General features: G+C 54.9%; 1 protein-coding gene across 1 annotated transcript in view; it reads right to left on the bottom strand.

Moving 5' to 3' along the window:
• Positions 1-459: 459 nt before the first annotated feature.
• CXXC5 (CXXC finger protein 5) overlaps positions 460-20,695 on the bottom strand; it is a 35,520-nt gene continuing 15,284 nt past the window's right edge. Inside the window, exons 2-3 of the mRNA XM_004381064.2 lie at positions 3,021-4,095; positions 460-1,515 (exon numbers count right to left, since the gene is read on the bottom strand). Coding sequence (XP_004381121.1) covers positions 1,471-1,515; positions 3,021-3,935 — 960 coding nt within the window. The 5' untranslated portion in view covers positions 3,936-4,095 and the 3' untranslated portion in view covers positions 460-1,470. The remainder of the gene's footprint in view (positions 1,516-3,020; positions 4,096-20,695) is intronic.

The following is a 20,695-nucleotide window of genomic DNA, read 5'->3' as shown; positions in this document are numbered from 1 at the left end:
AGTCTATGTGTGCTGGGCATAGTTAGGTCCCCACAAACCTGGGCTGAAATTGCTCCGTGGGGAATCATATCAGTGGTTGGGGTGGAGGTGGGGCACTAGATCCCTTCCTTGTAAGGAGAGAAATAAGAACCTAACGGGCTCAGGCCTCACCCCCAATACTGGCTGCTCTGCACTGACTGGGCCATGGTGAATTTACGTGAATAAAGATGGGGGTTCCAGGTGAGTAAAGATCCCCAGAGCCAGGTTTTAAGGTATGGGATGCTATCAGGCAAGTAAGGTCCCCAGCACTGGCCACTTCCAGATTAAGAGCATTTCCATCCTGTCTGTCAGGGTGGCTTCTCTTTCCAAGAGATTCCCACTCCAACTGTCCCTGGGCCATGCTTCTTCCTCCCCAAGGTGGTCCCAAACAACCCTTGCCCAGCAACAGCCCCCCCAAAACCGGAGAGCAAGAAGCCAATGTGCTTCGTGACACAAACATGCATTCGTTTTATTCACAAAACAGCCTGGTTTCCTAAAACAATACAAATAGCATGTTCATCAGCAGGAAGCTGGCCATGGGCAGGGGGCCCAGGCCGCAGGAGGCCCCCTGGGTACCCACCCCCACCGGTGGGGGTGCCACGGAAAGAAGCCCTTTCTTCTGTCGCCATCAGCAAGGCCAGAAAAAAGGACTTATTTTTTCTAAGGGAAGTAGCAGGATCGGAAATAGAGAGACATGGGCTCCCCATATCTCAATGGATAAACAAACAGAAATTTCATTTTTCCAAAATCTGCACTGTTGGGGTGGAAGATCCTATTCTGGGGACTGTGGGTTCTGCAGGGCAGGCCCAGACCCAGGGGTCGGGTACTCCCTCCCCATCTTCGAGCTCCCACTGGCAGCTCTGCCGGTGTGGATGGGTACAGAGGGACTTCTACACGGCGCCATCAACATTCTCTTTATAAACATGAGTGGATTCTCCAGGCAAACTATGCACTATTTCATGGTTGGAAAGAATCAAAGGAAGTTTAAATGAGGGTGGAGTTAAACTGTGCTAAATTACAGTAGTGCTTATTAGTAACTAGATTTCAAAAGGTTACAGAAAATTTACATTCTCTACACAAAAACTGCATCTCTTGCACAGACAACATCGACATCGACACAGGAAGGAAACTGATTGTCCATTCTTTGCCCAGGAATTCTCAGTACTTTATAGATTCGTCTTTACCTCTTTTTTTTTTTGTTGTTGTTGCTGCTGTTCTTCTGAAAAAGCAGTTAAATTTCTTTCCTTTTCTTTTTCTTTTTTTATACTAGGGACGTGGAGATGTTAAAACGACAACAAAAAATATATATATAAAAACAGGAATGAAATCTGTGAGAGAATATTTTTGGTTCTAAAGACGGGTGCATCCATTTGTCTTCGCCCGAATCCCTTGCCGGAGACCACGTGAGCAGTGACATTGCACGGAGAGGGCAGCTTTGGGGTCCCGCCGCTGTCACTGAAACCACCGGAAGGCAGCTCCCGTCGGAAGCATCACCTTCTGGCGAGGGCAGGAGACAAAAACAAGGAGAGAGTTCAGTCAGTGTCTAGGTGGGCCTGGTGCAAAGACGTTCCCCCGTGGATGGCCTCATGGCGGAGGGACAGGCACAGAGAGCAGCTGACCCACAGAGTTCCTGCCCATCCCAGCCAGGCCAGAGAAGGAGTCTTGACCCGATGGGCCGCTGGAGGGCCAGGAGCACCCTGAGGCCTCCCGAGTCACTGTGCCCAGGAACCCTCCATCCAGACAGGACACACCAGGTGGCTGTGTGGACATTTCTGTCCAACAAGAGTGTATACACGTGTACTGGGTGTGTATATGGGTGTGTGCCTAGCACTATGCTGCAGGGTGTATTGTGTGTGTACTAAGCTGTGTGTGTGCACGTGTGTGTGTAGGGTGATACCTGGCATGTATCTATTTACCAAAAGGCTGTATCTACAATTAAGAGTTATGTGTATTGGGCAGGGGTATGTGCGTGTCTCTCTCTACACTGGATGAGAGTGGGTGCCTCTGTGTGCATATAGGTGTGTTCTCTGGGTGGGAAAGCAGACATATGATGGGGGTCGGGGAAGGGTAGCCAAGAAGCCATGGTTGGGATACCACTGTTTTCCATTCTAGACATTTGCATCAAGCCCACTTGTAGAGGGGTGGAGTCAGGGGCTGGGACAGCAGGCTGAAAAGATGCTTTTGTACTCAGGCCTGGCACCCCAGCTAGGCTGCCATGGCTAGGGGCACAAGGACAGGCCCTGCCACAAGGGTGGAGAGAAAGCAGCATAGTAACCCCTCTGCCTTCTCTAAACGAATCCCACAGTGGACAGGCTGTGCCCACACCCCAGGCTCATGGCCACCCCTCAGCTCCAGGACCACAGGATCCCTGGCTATTAGCCATCAGTCAGACTGGACCCTGGGCACCCCATGCCCAAGGTACCCCAAATCTGTTAACTCAGTGCCCAGATCCAGGGTTCTTCCAGGTCACAGAGCATGGCAACAAGCACTGGAGCTGCTCTATCCCGGGGGGCCTTAGGGGTAAGGATTGGCTCTGGATGGTCAAGTGAAGGTTACCCTCCAAGCCACAGGGTCCACAGGGAAGAACCCCTCAAATGGGGCAGGGCAAAGTCCCAAAAACTTGGGTCATGAACTGGAGGCTTTAGGACATGTCTGTCTGAGAACCAGAAACTTAGGATCTGTATGGGAATCTCAATACCTGACCCAGAATCCCATGACGGGGATCAGAATCCTGGGGCCTAGCTGGGAATGCTAGCTCCCTTGCCTGGAAGTTTATGCTTCTACTGCGAAGTAAAGCCTGACAGGATCTCAGGATGTGGCTCTGACTTTTAGGGAAGTGAACTAGTGTCTTGGAGCCTGGCCCAGACCCCTAGACTCCAGGGACTGGCTGGGCATTCCCCTGACACTTGCCCAGGTAGGAAAGGTGGGAGTGGGGGTAGGGGTGGGTTCGGATGACCACACAGATGCAAGAGCCCACACACCTCCCTCTAAGGTGCTGTTACCTCCAGAGCAGCGGAAGGCTTCTTTTTGAGTTCCTCACATTTTCTGAATTTACAAATCTGATGGCCAGTCTTTCGGTTCCTACAACTGCTGCACTGCTCACAGTTGATGCGCCGCCGGCAGGGCGCGCACATGCCACAGCGTTTCCGCTTCTTCTTGCCCGAGCTAATGGCGGAGGCCAGCTCTCCCTGCATGGGGTACTCAGCTAGGCCAGCCATGTGCAGTGCACTCTCTGCCAGGAACACACCCGCTGGGGTCATGATGAAGAGGCCTGGGTTGATGGGAAAGGCGCCCAGGTAGGGGAAGTCGGACTGGCCGTTGAGAGCTTCGGCACCTGCCACGGCCTCCATGTCGGGCAGGCCAGCGCCAGCCTCACTCATGAGCGGTAGGTGCTCCTGCACCACACGCTTCAGCATCTCCGTGGACTGCGCAAACTGCTGCAGCGTCAGCTGTCCCTCGGCTGCCAGCTCCGTGGCCCGCTCTGCCTTGCTCAGCAGGCTGGCCACAGCACCACTTTTGTGCTTTGAGGTAGGGTTGCTTTTGTCCACAGCCATGGCCGCCGCCAGGTCATGCCCATTGGCCAACAGAGAGGCAGCGGCTGCGGCTGCAGCAGCCTTGTCAGCGGACTCTCCGCCCATCATACTGGCACCGCCACTGCCACCACTGCCACCAAAGGAAGAGTAGTGGGAGAGCGGACGGGAACGGCGCAGGCTCTTGTTAAGGGGTTCGCTGATGATGCCGCTCTTGTTCCGACGCTCAGGGGGTGGGGTGTCATCTGCCACTGAGGCTGGTGTAGCAGCAGCCACGGCCACACTCTTGTCTGCCACTCCCACCTTTGAGCCACTGCCGCTGCTGCCATTAGCAGTGGTGGTGCTGTTGCCGCCGGCGTCCTGGGGGCCAATGCCGAGGCTTGACATGGTGGGGCCAAGGCCCAGACCCCGCCGCCAGGGGAGCTTGCCAACTGCTGGGGGTCCACAGAGGAGTGCCTGGCCCTGCTGCCCTCAACAGAGATGCCTGGTGGGCCTTGCTGCTCAGGGCAGGCACATGGTGAGATGCCTATGTGGTAGTGTCTTCACTCTGTTGGGGTAAGAGAGTACAGAGTCAGGGCAGCAGTAAACATCACCTCTTCCATCATCACTGCAACCACCACCATCATCATCCTCAACGGTATTGCCATTGTAACAACCACAAGCGTGACTAGGCATTTACTAAGTGACGGACTTGCCCTGGTTAGTAGTTTTATATTTGTACTATCTCATTTAGGACTCACAAGAACCTGGTGGTGCAATGGTTAAGTACTCGGCTGCTAACTGAAAGGAGAAAAGACCTGGCAATCTCCTCCCATCAAGATTACAGCCTAGGAAATCCCATGGGGCAGTTCTACTCTGTCATTTAGTGTCACTAAGAGTTGGAATCAACTCAACAGCAAACAAGAGTAATGCCCTATTTTACAGATGAGGAAAAGTTGGTTTAGGAGAACTGTCAAGTCCACGGATACACGGCCACCAAATAGCATGATGGAAGTCTGGCCCAGGCACACCCCAGACCAAATCTGCCCTGCTAGGGTGTGAGAACGGAGCCCTGCTGGCACAATGGTTAAGTGCTTGGCTGCTAACTGAAAGGTCAGCAGTTCAAACCCACCAGCCACTCCATGGGAGAAAAGATGTGGTAGTCTGCTTCCATAAGGATTATATCCTTGGAAACCCTATGGGGCAGTTCTACTCTGTTTTATAGGGTGGCTATGAGTTGGGATCGACTTGACGGTACCGGGTTGCTTTTTTTAGGGTGTGGGAAGACCTGATGGAGGCAGGCAGTACTTACTGTGCTGGGAATAGGAGAGAGGTGGAGATGGTTGTTATCTTCCCCCTGACCCAAAAGAGAAGGGGTTGGAACAGCCTCCTGAAGGGCTTTAGGGTGTACATTAAAAAGTCTGGGAAGCTGTTCCTGGATCCTCATTTGAAGGGTCCTAGTATATATTTGTTATTTCAAGGCTCTGGCAAGTCCTGCAGGTAAAGGAATCTGTTTGACTTCATTTAATACAGTTTGCCAAATAGAGCACAGAACCCTTATTTCGAGGAGCATCTATCCTCCCACCACAGGGCAGGCAGCACTGGGCCAGAGGATGCACCTTCCCCTGCAAGAGTGGGAGGACAAGCTTGTGCACACACCAGCACACACTTCTTCCTCAGCTCCCAAATCGTGGTCAGTATCATCTCAGACCCCACTCTTGTTTACTCAGGCTTCACTGCTGTGCTCTGGCCTGCCTCTCAGATTCAGGAGGGGCAGGGGCCTCACAGGACCTACAAAGTAGGATCTGGGTGGAAGTCCCAGTGAAAACCCAGAGAGTTGAATAGGCTATGGACAGGAAGGGCCTCTGGCTAGGGCAGGCTGGGACTGAGAGTGGGTGTGACCCTCCAAAAAATGAAGCCAGGCGGGATCTTGCCCTTGGCCACCCCCATGTTTCTGAGGTATCCCTTCCTAGGACAGGGCCTGCTAGTCCAGGCCTCCAGTCTAAGGCACTTGAACAGCCAGCCTCTTTGGCCAGGAGCTCTGGAAGGAATTGGTCCAGATGGAGTGGGGTGGCAGTTTGCTCATCAGTCCTGGCTCTCTAGCATCCCTTCCCTGTCTGCCTGCTGCAGTCCAGCATCAGAGAGGGGCGGGAGGAAAGAGCCCAGCCCCTGAGCAGCTGGGGCCCAAGGGAGAGGCGCACATCTGGCTGGGCCTGCCCCACCCTAGACTCGAAGGCTGCACACACTGCAGCTTTGTCCCCAGGCAACCCCACCATCCCTCAGTCACAGGACAGGACACAGCCTGCCCCAGGAGATCATCTAATGTGACCCTCGATTTACAGAGGGCGCATCTGAGGCACTGAGCGGGCAGGACCCCCTACCCCAATGCTGCTAAGGAGTGGCCACAAAGAGGGAGTGTGGGAACGGGAAAAGCTCCTGTCTCCAGGGTATGGAGAATGGCAGGCGTCAGCAGATAGCCAGACATTGACCCTTACTAGTGCCCCACCTATGCTCCTTCTCAGCGACGGTACGCGGTGGTGAGGAAGAGCTGGTGGTGGCACAAAGGTCAGAGTTGTGCGAAAAGAAAGGGGGTCACGTGTGCCCGGGACAGCTGTGTCTGTCCCACCTCCCATGGGCCAGGCCCAGGCTGGCTTGGGCCTCTTCCCTCAAAGGCTGATGACCCCTCCAGACATCAGTGACTAGGTGTTGGGATCAGGACCAGTGAAATCAGGGTCAGAGACCACCCCACCTCCAAATCAACTCATCCAACCCCTGCCCATCAGAGCTCAACTACCCTTTCCTGGACCACAACCCCCACAGCCTCAGATACAGGGTGAGGGGAGAAGACAGGAGAAGGCAAAGGTGGGGAGGGGAGCAGCCTGTGCCCCAGCCCCTGTGTGTGTCCCCCGCCTCTGCGGCCTGCTGGCTGGTGGCAGAAATCGATAGCTGCATTAACGCTGCTCTGGCTCTGCTCACTCCCTCCCTTCTCCCAGCTCCAGGATCTGGCTCTGCAAGCAGGGCGGGCAGGTCAATTAGAAGTCAGCTCCCTCCAACGCGGCCTGGGCCTGCGTTCAGGACTGGCGCTCCGGCTGTCTCTCTGCTTTTGTCTCCATCCTGAGTCTCTCTTGGTGGAGACTGAACCTCATGTTCTGTTCATCTCTGGCCCTCTCTTTTAAGCTCTCTGATCCTCTGCTTTTCTATCCTTCCTCAGGGACCACCCTCCCCTAGCTCCCTGGGTCCTGGGACACGTTGAGCTTGGGACCAGAGGACGTGATATGTCACTGAACAGGTGCTACAGGGAGAACACTGTCAGCCACAGAAACTAAAGGTGGGAAAGTGTGAAAGGGGGACTGGCGCTCAAGGGAAACTGTCCTCAAACCCTGAAGTGGGCAGACACCAACATCTAGTCCCCAAGGCCGTCCCAAATCTGTACCTGGCTCATCTTCTTCTTCAGACTCTGGGAAAAACTGATGCCCTGGTCCCAGTGGACCAGACCATAGGGCCTGTTTGCCCTACTAATGGAACGGGAGGGAACAGAGAGGACGTCCTCCCAGGCCCCAGCCTCCTATTTCAAGGCACATAGCAACCCCCTCCCAGGCCAGGCAGGGCCTGGCAGTGCCCAGGCAGCAGGGGAGGAGCTGGGGCTGCGTTGAAGCGGAGCGGGAATGAGCGGGAGGGAAAGCTGGCGGGCAGGCGGGCGGCAACGGGTGCATCCATCATCGGCCCTGCCAGGAACGCATCCAGCCCCCAAAAAGAAATACTGCGCCTGAGGAGGGACAACAAAGGGCTCCGTTTCATCAGCAATGCGGAGCCAGCGCCCCGCCGCCCTACCAGCCGCGGTCAGCCCACAAAGGACCCCTTTGTCCATGCAGGAGCCGGGCCGGCCAGGAGCTGGGACCAGGGGCTGACGGGCGGGGACAGAGCCCAGGGGGTGGAGGGGGGAAGAGGAGGACCCAGTTGTGAAGAGCTGGGGGGCAGAGAGGGATATGGAGGCAGAAGAATAGTGACAGGTGATGGGGATAGAGAAACATGAGACAGAGAACTCGAAGGGTCGGTCAGAGAAAAGGGGACCTGGAAAGGAAGGGACAAAGGGTCAAGGCTAGAGGACAGTGTCATAAGGGGTAGAGACTGGGGCAATGGGGCTCAGAGAGACCCAGGGACCCAAGGCACCTAGCCCAAACTCAGACTTGATATGGAAACAGCCTGAGGAGAGGGTCCCAGATCCTGGGACATGGGGACCAAGAGAAGGCAGTTGGACATACCCAGAGGAGAGGGAGGCAGAAGGAGAGGTATGGGGGGGGGAGGGGGGTGAAGTGGAAGACGGCCAGATGAGACCCACCTTGTCTAGGGCCTCCACCCATGGCTGCCCAAGTCCTGGAGAGAGGGGATGGGAGGAGGGCTGGGGCAATGGGTTCTCGGCCTCAGGGCTTGAGCTCATTGGCTGAGCAGGGCAGAGAGCCGGTCAAAGCTGGGGCCACTCTCCTCACAGAGGGGGCCATTCCCTGCCTCTACTCCCAGGCTATGGCTAGCCCCAGAAGGCTGGCCACCCCCTTTAGCCAGCTCCCATCACCAAAGGTGATACTCAAGCTCCCTTAACTAGAATTTATTGAGCACCTACTGTGTGTGGGTCCTGTGCACTTGTCTCACTGTCTTATCTCAATGACTCTTTCTCAGAGCCCAGTAAGATAGGAGCTATTGGCCAATTTTAGGGATGAGGAAACTGAGGCTCAGAGAGGTTCAAGCTGTGAGCTCAAGGTCAAACAACTGGTGCCTAGTAGGGACAATACATGAACTCAGAGCGCAAGTGTTAGTCACCTTGCTCTATAACTTTCTTCGTTCCAGCTGGGCAAATGGCAGAGTGATCCAGAGCAAGGTGACCCAGCTACTCTGGAGTCTGCCCTCACACCCCGGGATTATTACTGTGCCTGTCACCTCTCCATGGTGAGGGGGCAAGCTGTCACAGACCCCGGGGAGTGACCCCAATTGGAGGACTTGGAGATGCCCAGGCAGGAGGCCCAGAACGCTGGGCCAGTGATGTCACAATGCCAGCTGGCAATGAGGTCACCACAGGTGGCAGCAGTGCCCTTACTCCACCTTTACCTCCAGGAGAGCCTCCTAGAATCACCTCAGCAGGGCTCTGTCCTGAACCCCTCAGGCAGACAGCACTGCAGAGCATCAGGGGAGGGCGTGGCGCTGTTGCACAAAGACATGGACACAGGTGGCCCCCAGCTAGCTGTTCAACTGCACACATTTCCCACCGCCTGCCCCAACAGCAGTCCTGGGCAGTGAAGGATATAGATCCCGGCACTGCCCCAGAGTGCACGTGTGCTGCTTTGATGGTCAGAAGAACCAATGAGAAATGAGAGCTGGAAGGGTACCTAGTGAGGCATCAGGAGCCTTCCTGGAGGAAGGGACTGCTGAGCTGAGAGTTGAGATAAGGAGCAGTTACCAGAGTGGGTAAGAAGCACAAGCTTGAAAGAGTTTATAAAGAAAAGCAAGTGTGAGGTGTGGCTATGAGATTGGCAGGGTCCCAAGTAGGCAGGGCTTTGAGGCCAAGGCTGGATTTTTTAAACAGCTTTATTGAGGTAATTTACATACTATAAAAGTCATCCATTTTTAAGTGTACAATTAAATAATTTTTAGTAAACTTACAGAGTTGTGCAACCATCACCACAACCAATGGCAGGATTTGACCATGGCACCATTCCTCCTCTACTCCTTTGCTGGCTAGAACAGCCTCCCAGCCATCCCCGCCTGCTGAGGGAAGACCTCTTGGAGCTGACTGTGCTTAAGCAGGGCCTCAGGACCCCAAGACACTGGCCCCCCAGAGCCAACCACATGTCAAGACATGCCCACTTTGTAGACTTATACATTCTGACTCAATGCCCCCTTCCTAACACTTACATGGACACTCTTGGTGACCCTGCTACACTCCCCTAGCCCTTCCCCCACCTTAGTGGGCTGATCTCCTTGGGTAGTCAGACTGATGGTGGGCAGGCCAGTGGCGGCGGGGAGAACAGACCACAGGTTGTGGTGGCTGAACTGGGCTGAGCAATAGGGTGGGGGGTTTCCATCTCTAATTTTCATGATTCAGCCTGGGGAGTTTCCAGAGGGGAAAAAAAGCCCCGCACAGGCCCGGGGAGACTTACAGAGGGACACTAGTCTTGGAGGCACCAAGAAAATGCTGCCCCGGCCAGAGAGCACAGGGCACACACCCAGCTCCGGAAGTACACACATATATGGGCACACCTGACCACTGCCAGCACCCAGCAAGTGGGTCTAGGGCAGGACATATCTTTAACACTCTTGGGGTCTCCCCAAGACTGACGGCCAAGGACAGAATGGGGGAACTACAATCATATTTCCCTGACTCCATGACCTGATCTCCTTATGTCCCTCCTCCCAAGGGTAGGCACAACCCCCTTGACTGAGGATTGAAACGCACTACTGATACCTGAGGGTGTGAGCAAACCCCACGGATAAGGATAAGCTAGGATCTGTTCTTCCTTACAGAGCAACCAAAAACAGCTGGAGGAGGGGGTCAGCCCATTTCATGGATAGGAGTACTGAGGCCCCAGGCAGTATATCCTGACCTGGGGCTGTAGGAGTGAGATGAGGAGACCTCTGATAAGGACAGGGCCTTTCTTAACAAGGAGGATCAGAAGGTCCTCCTAGCTGTGTAACCTTAGCATATCACCTCTGAGCCAGTTTGTAACATGGGACCATGATAACAGCCAATATGTATGGAGTCCTTCCTAAGTGCCAGACACAGGACCTGCTTTATGTCATTGAATCTCACACCTGCCCTCTGAAGGAAGTACCAGGATCACCCCACTGAGAGTAGGCAACTTAATAAACAGCTGTGATATACCGAGAAATTGATGCCCTCCCCACTCAGGACTCCCTGGATCTTGAAATAAACGTGTCCCTGTGATCAGAGCCCACATACTTACTGCGGACCTTCTTCCTGGTGGGCCTTGTTCAGAGAAGGAAGGCTAGCTCAGAGATACAGGAGCCAAAGAACTGGGGCGCAGGGTGGGGGGGTGACTATCCTTCTAGGGGAAAAATCTCTGGGGCTCCAGTGTGTGTGTGTGTGGCAGTGGGTGGGGTTGTCAACAGGACTGGCTAGGGGGCTGGAGTCCAAAGGTCTAGGTTTGTGACTCTATCTTATCCCTCACTATTAACTTTGACCAAGAGTTTTCCCCTCAGAGCCTCAGTTTCCCATCTGTAAAAGAGAGAAGAATGGTTCCTGCTCCTTACCCTAAACTGAAGGAATCACGACCCCAGAGGGCTCCATGGGGAAGGAGGTGGAGAGATACAGAAGAAAGATTCCAGATAGTGACCCCCTCCTGCCTCATTTGCAGGTAAAGAAACTGAGGTCTGGAGAGAAGGGTTTTGAGCCAGTCACAGGGTTGGACCAAGCCCCAGGTGACCCCTCCCCACTCCTATCTCCCCAGAGGAAAGGATAAAAGCAGGTCCTAACAATGAGTGCTCACTCTCTGCCAGGAACTGTACTGAGCACTTCACATGCATTTTCTCATTGGATCCTCACCACAACTCTTCAACTATTATTATTATCCCCACTTTACAGATGAGGCAACTGAGGCTCAGGGAGGTGAAGTCATCTGCCTAAGATTCCAAAGCCAATAAGTGGCAGATGTAGGATTTGAACCTAGCTAGGCCTGTGTGACTCCTGACTTTGGCTCCATGGGCTCCTTGGTACATGGAGGGAGGAACTTAGGCTGGAGGATGAGGTCCAGTTCACCTCTCAGCCTACAGGAACCCTCTACATTTCCCATGAGTCCTGAGGGATGGCTCTCAGGCCCTGGGCAAGATATTAGGGCACTGTTGCAGAGAAGTCTGCAGCTATACTCCAAGGCCCAGGAAAAGACAAGGGAAGGGGCTGCGGGTGGGCCGGACAGGACAGGCTAGGCCAGAGCTCCGGGCATTCCGGCGGCCTCCGCAGGAAGCAGAACGGGATGGAAACCGGCTCCTGCCTCCTCCCCCAGAATCCTGTGGGCGGCCCAGCCGGGCTGCACAGAGGCCCTCTTTGTGCCTGCCCCAAACCGCCACCCGCGGCTGGCCCAGGGTTTTGAGTTTCCTGGGGGGCGGGGGTCCAGCCTCCGCTGAGCGTCCAGCTACCTCCCCCTCTTGGGGGAGGTCACAGCAGTCCACAGCTGGAGGAGGAAGTAAGTGGATGGCCAGGGTTACCCTAGAGACCCTGGGGGGCCTGAAGGCTGCCTACATCCCATCCTCCAGCACTTATACACCCTAATCAAGGGTTGGAGGTGGGATGAGGGACCCACAGACAGAGCCTGAAAGGCCACTCCCTGAGGCTGTCTCTCTGCCAGCCACCACATCCACTGTGACCCACCTAGAATCCCATCCCCCACCCCACCCCCACGCTCGTGGGCCTAGGGTGGCACACGTTATGAGGCTGGCCAGGTGGGCCCTTCTGTCAAACCACTATTTCCCACTCTCCAGGGGCTCCCTGGATGCACAGGGCTTACCTCATTCAGGCGAGGCCTCAAGCCCACTTACCAGCATTTCAGGGGACAAAAGCCCCACCTAGGTGGTGTAACTGTGCTGGAGGAACACTGGGCACCAGAGAGTCAGCTTGGGGGTCAAAGTACATTTTGTGTGAGGAGCAGCACTATGTACAAGTGTATCTGTGTGTGTCTACCTGCTATGTGCATGTGTGCATGCCTGGTGGGCTGTGGGTGTGCCCAGGCAAGTGTGTACATTCTCAGAAGTCACTCTGTGGATCTGAGCACTGATGTAAAACAGGGCTTATATACAAGCTTAGACAGAGGTCTGTGACTGTGAGATTTCTCGTGTGTACAACTGGACGTGTGTGTTATCTATATCTGTGAATGTATGTGCATGCCCAAGTGTGTGTGTGTGTGTACAGGTACAGTGGTTTACATAGTGGCTGCATATAAGCGGGTTCATCTTGCCTGTGAGTTGACATATCTTTGTCATGTGTGCACCAGTTGTGTGTGTGTGTGTGTGTGTGTACTGAGAGTTATGTCAGGGCCTCTGAGGGGTTCTGGGATATGAGTCTGGGGCCTGAGTGGGATGAGGACGGCACAGACAGGAACTGGTGCCAGGTGCTGAGGCCCCTATGGAAACAGGAAGCTGCCCACAGGTGCACTTGCATTGTGGTGGGGGCCGGGCTCCGCCCAGGTTCAGTTTGTCCCCCTGAGAAACCAACCCACAGCTCCACTAGCCAAGAACCGATCCCAGGCCCGGCCGTGGGGAAGACACCTGCCTCATCTGCCGCTCAAGGCCCAACAGCTCTGGCCAGCGTCTGCCCGCCTGCCTGGCCTGAGCGTGGAAAAACTGGAAAACAAAAGCCCCCAGACCGCAGGCCCTCTCCACAAAAGCGTGGGGGAGGCAGGCAAGAGGCAGGAGACTGAGGAGGAGGGAGGGAGGTGTCGCCGCAGCCCCAGAACACAAAAATAATGAGGCGAGAGGGGCCATGGGGCCAAGCCGGCTGGTTCCGGAGTCGCTATCTGACCTTGACAGATGCCACAGCTGGGCGCCTGGAGAGGAGCTGCCGCCGTGCTGCAGAGGGCCCCCCACCTCCCCCAGGTCAGGGTCGATGGAAGCTTAGACGAGTCCCCCCACCAGGCCAGAGCAGGGAGACCTCAGAGTACCTTCCAGTCAGAGGCATGGGTGGGGGGACCTGGAGGTGCAGGAGTGGGGGCAGGGCCACTGCACGGCATGGGTGGCAGCAATGGGGTCTCCTGAGTGTGCCCCAGCACTCAGGTGTGGGGGTGCGTGTAACAAACACAGCGTGTCATTGTGCTTATATAGCTGTGAGGCTATGTGTGGGGAAGGGAAACAAAGTGTGAGTGTGGGTGTGACAGAGACAAAGATTATACTTGTGTACACATGTCCTTGGGGGTCACATAAGGCTGGAGAGACGGGCTGATGTCCCTGGAATGGGTGTGGCCACATCACTCAGGGGTGGGCACTGATCGCTCCCCCACCTCCAAGGGCTCAGATAAAGCCTCCTTCCCCTCCCCCTTTAAGAGCCACAGCTGTCCTGGAGGGTGCCTGCCATGCTGGGAGGGGCGGGGACACAAAGAGAGCCACAGGGCCCCCCACCAAGTCTTGCCACTTGCAGATGAGAAGAGCCCATTCCTGCAGCCCCTCTCAGCCCACCCTCTCTCTCACTGTGGCAGTTGTCCCAGGCACTCAGTGATGGGCGCGGGGCTGGGCACCACCACTCTGGGGACATGAGTGAGGGACTGGGGTGTGAGCTGCTGGAGAGGATGCTGGGCTGGAGGCGGATTAGCAATTCCGAGCACTGGCTGCATAATTAAAAAATCATTACGGCAGGGGCAGGCGGGGTGGGTAGAGCAGAGTGTGAGCTCACGCTCACAGAGGGCGGGGACACTGCCATGGCTCTCCCCCTCCCATCGCTTCCCCGAGGAAAAATCCCACCTGCTAATATAATTATGGAAAAACACAAGCACGGAAATTCGGTTTCAGCAAACAACGTGCCTGAGCGCCCAGGGCCTGCCTGGCCCTCAGCACAGTGAGCAGGCTGGTCACTGGCGCCCATGGCTCCTGGCAGTGAGGCAGGCCCTGCTGGTTCCATATTCTAGACCCTGACCCCCAAACCCTCAGCAGCCCCCAACAGAGGGGAGTGGGCATATAAGGCCCAGCTTCCCGAATCCAGAAAAAACAGAGCTAGTCCTCACGTTTTACAAATGGGGAAACTGAGGCTAAGGAACCTGCATAAGGTCCCTGTGTTTGTGGTAAAGCTGAGACAAAGAGCTGGATCCCACTGAACCAATGCAAAACCTGAGGAGCTGGACAAACCTCCCTCCTCAGCCCCCTACCCCTTTCCCTCTCTCATCTGTCACCCCCCAGCCCCTTCCACTTTCCCTTGGTTAAGGATCTCTCTCCCTGACACTGAATGAGGCTGTCCAAGCCATGTACCACAGAGCCCATCCAAACCTGAACCCCACTGTGGTGGGTGGGGTGAAGCCCCCGCCTCAGTTCAGGGACAGGGTGTCCCGGGCACGGCTGGGTTAAGCCAGGCGAACAGCGCTGGCTCCTGCCCCAACAAATGCAGCCAGCTCTGGGGCACAGGCCCCAGAACGGCAGCAACAGCCGCCATCACCTAGGGCCTGGAGCGGGCAGTGGGCGGCGCAGGGAGGGGAGCCGCGCCTAATTAGTCGGCCTGGGACCCGGGCGGGCGCCCGCCGAAGCGGCAGACGCAGCCGCTGGAGCCGCGCGGGCACGTCCGCGGCCGGACTGGGAGGCGGCGGGGAGCCGGGAGGCCCAGGCGCCCTGAGCCGCCGTGGGACAGGCGGCCTGGGAAGGCCCGGACCAAGGAGATTCAGCAGTGAGCAGGCCTGCCTCCCTTCATTCCTCGGTGCCACCAGGCGCAGCAATTAGAGGCTTTCAAAGTTTGTCCTTAATTGGTTTCATTTTTGCCTCATAAATGATTCACGGCCCCGGAGGTCTGGGAGGCTGAGGGAGTGGCAGGAGAAATTTGGGGACGCTTTCGCCTGGAGCCAGGCCCCATACCTGAGGCCTGGGAGGGGGTCCCAGTGCCAGCCCAGTGGATGTGAGGGGCTAGGGTAGCCTTGGGCAGGTAGGACCCTCCAGCAAAAATAAAATCCCAGGCCTCTCCTTGGAGCACTGACTAATTAGGAACTGCAACTCCTCGGCAGACTGGAGCTTGGTGTCCACCACAGCTGCTGAGGCCCTGGGAATGTGAATAATAATGTAATGATAACAAAATAATAGTGTCAGTAGTAATAATAACACAGTGAACACTTAACGGAACTCTCAGTAACTTACAGGCAAGGAACTAAGAACATATGTATTACTTCATTTCAGCCTCCAGCCACTACAGGGGTAGGTGCTAGGATCCCCTTTACAAAGAAACTCAGGTTCACAGAAATAAAGGCCTGCCCTCTGACCCTCTAATGCCAGATCCCCTCCTCTCCAAGCTCTCAGGAGCACAGGGCTCAAGGCTGGACACCAGGAATACCGTCAGCCAGGTGGGTCAGGAGCTGCATGCCTCTGTTAGGTCCTAAGGCCTGAATGAAGACCCCAGAGGCCACCAAGTAGCCACACCCACCCAGTAGGTGGGGCCAGTTAGAAGGGGCCCAATCCACTCACCTGAACTCCCTTTGCCCTGCCTCTTTCCTATCTCTGGGGCCTGAGGCACAGAAGGCTCCCAGGCCCCAGTCCAAAATGATGGGGCCAAGCCGGCTCTACCCCTCAACAGGCTGTGACCTTGGCTGAACAATATCCTCACAAGGCCTTAACTGGCCCATCTGTAAAAGAGGACAAAAGAAGCCCTACGAATACCCCCTCTAGTGCTAATCCTATTCTGGACACTGGGGTACAGAGAAGAGATGCCATGCACTCCACACTCAGGGAGCTCCCAGGAAGATGGACAGGCACACACACAAGAAGGGCTGAACAGAGTTTATGCAGAGAACCCTGAGCACTCAGACAATGGACTGAGGTGCTGGGGGGCTTCTTGGAAGAGGTGAGGTAGTCAGAAGATGCTCTTCTCCTCTGATACAGCCTCCCACTCCTCTGACCCCAAACCCAGCCCAAACAGAGGATGCTCAGGGAGTGGGTGTGGTACACTTAAACCCAAGATCGGACTTTCCCAATCCCAAGGAAACCCAGAACTACAGCCCCAATCAAGAGTGATGTGGCAATGGAATACTACGCAACGATAAAGAACAACAGTGAATCTGTGAAACATCTTATAACACAGAGGAATCTGGAAGACATTATGTTGAGTGAATCTAGTCAGTCACAAAAGAACAAATATTGTATAAGACCACTATTATAAGAACTCACGAAAAGGTTTAAACACAGAAGAAAATATTCTTTGATGGTTACAAGGGTGGGGAGGGAGGGAGAGGGGTATTCATTAGCTAGATAGTAGACAAGAAGAATCTTAGGTGAAGGGAAGGATAATACACAATACAGGGGAAGTCTGCACAACTGGACTAAACCAGAGCTAAAGTTTCCTGAATACAACCAAACACTTTAAGGGACAGAGGAACAGAGGTGGGGGTCTGGGGACCACGGTTTCAGGGGACATCTAGGTCAATTGGCATAACAGAGTTTATTAAGAAAATGTTCTGCATCCCACTTTGGTGAGTGGTGTCTGGGGCCTTAAAAGCTAGGAGTGGCCATCTAAGATGCATCAATTGGTCCCAACCCACCGGGAGCAAAGGAAAATGAAGAACACCAAAAACACAAGGAAAGTATTAACCCAAGAGTCAGAAAGGGCCACATAAACCAGAGACTTCATCAGCCTGAGACCAGAAGAACTAGATGGTGCCCAGCTACCACCAGTGACTGCCCTGACAGGGAACACAACAGAGAGTCCCTGATGGAGCAGGAGAACCCAAATTCTAGTAAAAAGACCAGACTTAATGGTCTGACTGAGACTGGAGGGACCCCGGAAGACATGGCCCCTGTACTCTCTGTTAGCCCAAAACTGAAACTATTCCCAAGGACAACTCTTCAGACAAAGACTGGACTGAACTATGGGACATAAAATGATACTTGCAAAGAGTGTGCCTCTTAGCTCAAGTAGATACATTAGATTAAATGGGCAGCTTCTGTCCAGAGGCGAGATGAGAAGGCAGAGAGGGTCAGGAGCTGGTTGAATGGACATGGGAAATCTGGGGTGGAAAGGAGGAATGTGCTGTCACAGTGTAGGGAGAGCAACTAGGGTCAGATAGCAATTTTTGTATGAGAGACTAACTTGAATTGTAAACTTTCACTTAAAGTACAATACGAAAAAAAAAAAAGAGTGATTTGAGATATAAAGGTCAGCCCGCTGAGAGGGCCCCAGGGTTCTGGGCCACTAGCTGTTTGCCCTTGGGTGCCTCACAAACATTACCTCTTGGCATCCTCCAGCTCCTCTGTCCCAAGCATGCCCAGGTTCCTCTCCTCAAACCTGCTGGCCCTCTCAGGGCCCAGCACCAGCGCAGTCCCAGATGTTAGTTTTCTATTCTCCCACCTGCCAGCCTCCAGTAGGTAGTCAGACAGGCTGGTGCTAGAGTCAGGCACTTGGAGTGGAGACACCTCATTGTACCACAGCCCTCTGAGTGACAGACGTGATTATCCCTGTTTCCCAGATGAGAAAAATGAGGCTCAGAGAAGCTAAGGGACTTGCCCAGGGCCACATGGCTAGAGGAAAGCCAGGGCTGACCCTCTTGAGAGCCCATGTTTATTTCCTACCTTGCTGGCCTACTGCCATCAGTATCTCTGAACTGACCTGTCCCCTGTCTAGACAAACAGCACACGGACCCAGCACTCCTCCAGACACTAGGACTTGGTGCCTTGAGACTTGTGGTCACGGGCCCTGCAGGGGGCCCAGGAGGTAGTGGGGGTCCCTACATACTCCAGGGGGCCCTGGGGTATGAGGGCTCCTACCTCAGACCATCTGGGCCTTCCCAAGTGTTGGGTGGGGTGGTGGAAGCCTCCACATGCACACATAGGGCACCACAAATGTCTGGGGAAGGAGGCACAAGTGGAGGGGGTTTCCATGTTCTCTGGCCCCCTGCTTGGGGAACAGAGGGTCAGCATTAAGGTACCTACCACCCATACTTGGGAGGGGGCTGGCCACCTGTAGGATTCTAACAGCTGGGGTATTCATCCCTTGGGAAGAAGCCTAGGCTCTAGGCATCCCTACTCTACCCTGCTAGAGGATGCAGCTGAACAACCTGGGCAGGTCACACCCTCTCTGAGCCTCAGTTGCTTCAGTGGTGCAGTGGGCTCAAAAATGTCCCTTTGACAATTTTCACAAGCTGAATGAGCCCTTTGGAAAAGGCCCTGGGAGTAAGTTTGGAGGTTTTTCTTGAGAAAAGGCATTTGGAAGAACTGGACAAAACACTCAGCCTGTGTTGGCTGGGGACACTTGAGACACTGGGGTCAATGTACAATGGAAGTCTGACAATGGCTTGCTGAATAATCAAACAAGTGGCTGAGTTCTTAGGATTCTGAGTTTGCCCTCAGCAGGTCCTGTCAACAAACCCTGACCAGGTGCCCACACTGGGCCAGAACACTGCTCTGCCCTTTGCTCCTCATGGTCCATTTGCCTGTCCCAGGGCAGCCCGGCCAGGTCACCGGGATCCTTCTCCCCAGTCTGCCCAGGAAACTGCACGTCTCAGGTGGGTCAACACTGACGTCAGCAGGACTGGCCAGGCGTAGAGCCTACCACCTCCGGAACCGCCAATTAACTTTTTCAAATTAATTTCCCAAGCAAAATTCCATAATTACATCTGTCTTCATCAGCCTGAGCCGGGCAAGCAAGAGGACTCTGCAGTGAGATGGAATATGGGGTGAGGGGCCCCAAGAGGTGACTTGACCAGCCCTGGGACCAGGTCAGAGAGGCCACTGGAGGTTCAATTTCACCATAGCAGAGAGCTTGTCCAGTGTCCTTACGGATGCTGCCTGGGAGGGGAGGGGGCTAAGAGGCCAGAGACCCCCAAGCCATGTGGTGGGAGGCCCAGGGAGAATGCCAAACTCATCCTGTGGCCCCTTAACCCCTGCACCTAAACCACAGCGAGTCTTGGCATGGCCCAGCAGCAGTGCAGACACTGTGAGGCTGAGGAGGCCGCCGCTGCGGTGTTCTAATTTCCCAAAGGGGCTGAGATTAATTAGCTCACACACAGGCACAGAGAGGGAGTGGAGAGTGGGAGCAGGGGCGGGCAGCATCAGGCAAGCAACTGGCTGGCGCTCCCCGCTGCCCGCCTGGCAGGCAGGCAGGCAGCCTTGACAGCCTGGGTGCTCTGAAGGTCAGTAGCCAAGCCGGCTGAGCCAGCAGACTGGCACCATCTCCTTCCCAGAATCCTTGAAGTTAAGGCTGCGGGGATAGCGACCAGGAGGACAGCCTGGGGGAGGGGGCTCCACTGTCCCCACCATCTATTTATCCTGTGCCAGGTGCTCTGCTCACTCCATCTTGTTTCATCCTCACAGCAGCCCAAAGAGGTAGGTACCATGGTTCTCCGATTTCACGATAAGACACTGAGGCTCAGAGCAACGTGGGGCAGTGACTGGTCAAGGTCACCCAAGTTGTGAATGTGAAGGCGAGACTGAAATCCAGATTGGCCCAACTCTAGAGGCCACCCTGCTCCCCCTAGGACCACCTGTGCTGACACGAGGTCTTCAGGAGTCCTGGGCCTGGGGACTTCGGAATACCAGTCACTGGGTATGTGGGTGTCTGTCTGTCTGTGGAGAATGAACCTACCCCTACCTCAGAGAACCTGCAGGGCAGATTCACAGCCATTTCACAGACAAAGAAACTGAGACCAGAGGGGGAAGTAACTTGCCACACAGCACACACCCAGGGCCATCCCCCAGCAAAGTAACCCCAACTCGGTGACCCTTAGTGAGCCCTGACCCAAAGCTATGCCATGCCTGGTGGCTAACTGACTGGGGTGGGGGGTATTACAGTGGCTGCCCCATGGACAGAAATAGAAATACTTCCAGCTCAAGTGCACTTTCTCAATACATCCCTGAAGGGCTCCCTGGAGAGAGGAAAGGAGCCCCCAGAAAGGTGAGGGTAAGGGGTAAGGGGTAGGGGTAAGGGTCTAAAAGGTATGTGACCCTGATCAGGTCCCTAGGCAGCTCTCACAAACCTAGTAATTGAGTTTCCCAGAACTTGTCTGCAGGGAGATCCCCACAGCTCCAAGGGGCATCTATGTGCTCCCCAGGGCATCCCTTGGCACCCCTACCCCAGGCCCAAGGAGTCAGCAGTCCCTAGGCCCTTAGGTCTAAACCTGGGGGTGCCCTGAAATAGCAGAGGGCTCTTGGTCAGTTGTGGGAAAGGGGCTGGTTCAACTGGGAACATTACTTATCATATATAGGGGCAGGGGAGAAGTGAAAGCTCCTCCTCTCAGAAGCACAAGCCCAGGCCATGAAAGGGTCCAAGAGGGCTTTGGAGTCACGGTTCCCGTCTCAGCTCTGCAGTCTCCAGCCTGGGTGAACGCAGGCAAGTTGCTCAACCTTGCTGAGCAATGCCCTCATCTGTGAAATAGGAATGATGACAGCCTCATTCACCAGGGCCCTGGAGAGGACATATGTGATGCTCCCAGTTCAGGGTCAGCGTCCAGTATGCGCTGAATAAATGATAGCTGTGTTGTTATTTTTACTGTCGTCAA

The sequence above is a fragment of the Trichechus manatus genome, unplaced genomic scaffold, assembly GCF_000243295.1.
Source record: "Trichechus manatus latirostris isolate Lorelei unplaced genomic scaffold, TriManLat1.0 scaffold00080, whole genome shotgun sequence".
In the NCBI taxonomy this organism is placed as follows: domain Eukaryota; kingdom Metazoa; phylum Chordata; class Mammalia; order Sirenia; family Trichechidae; genus Trichechus; species Trichechus manatus.
Note: the sequence above shows the minus strand (reverse complement) of the source record. Positions and strands in the feature narration are given on the sequence as shown.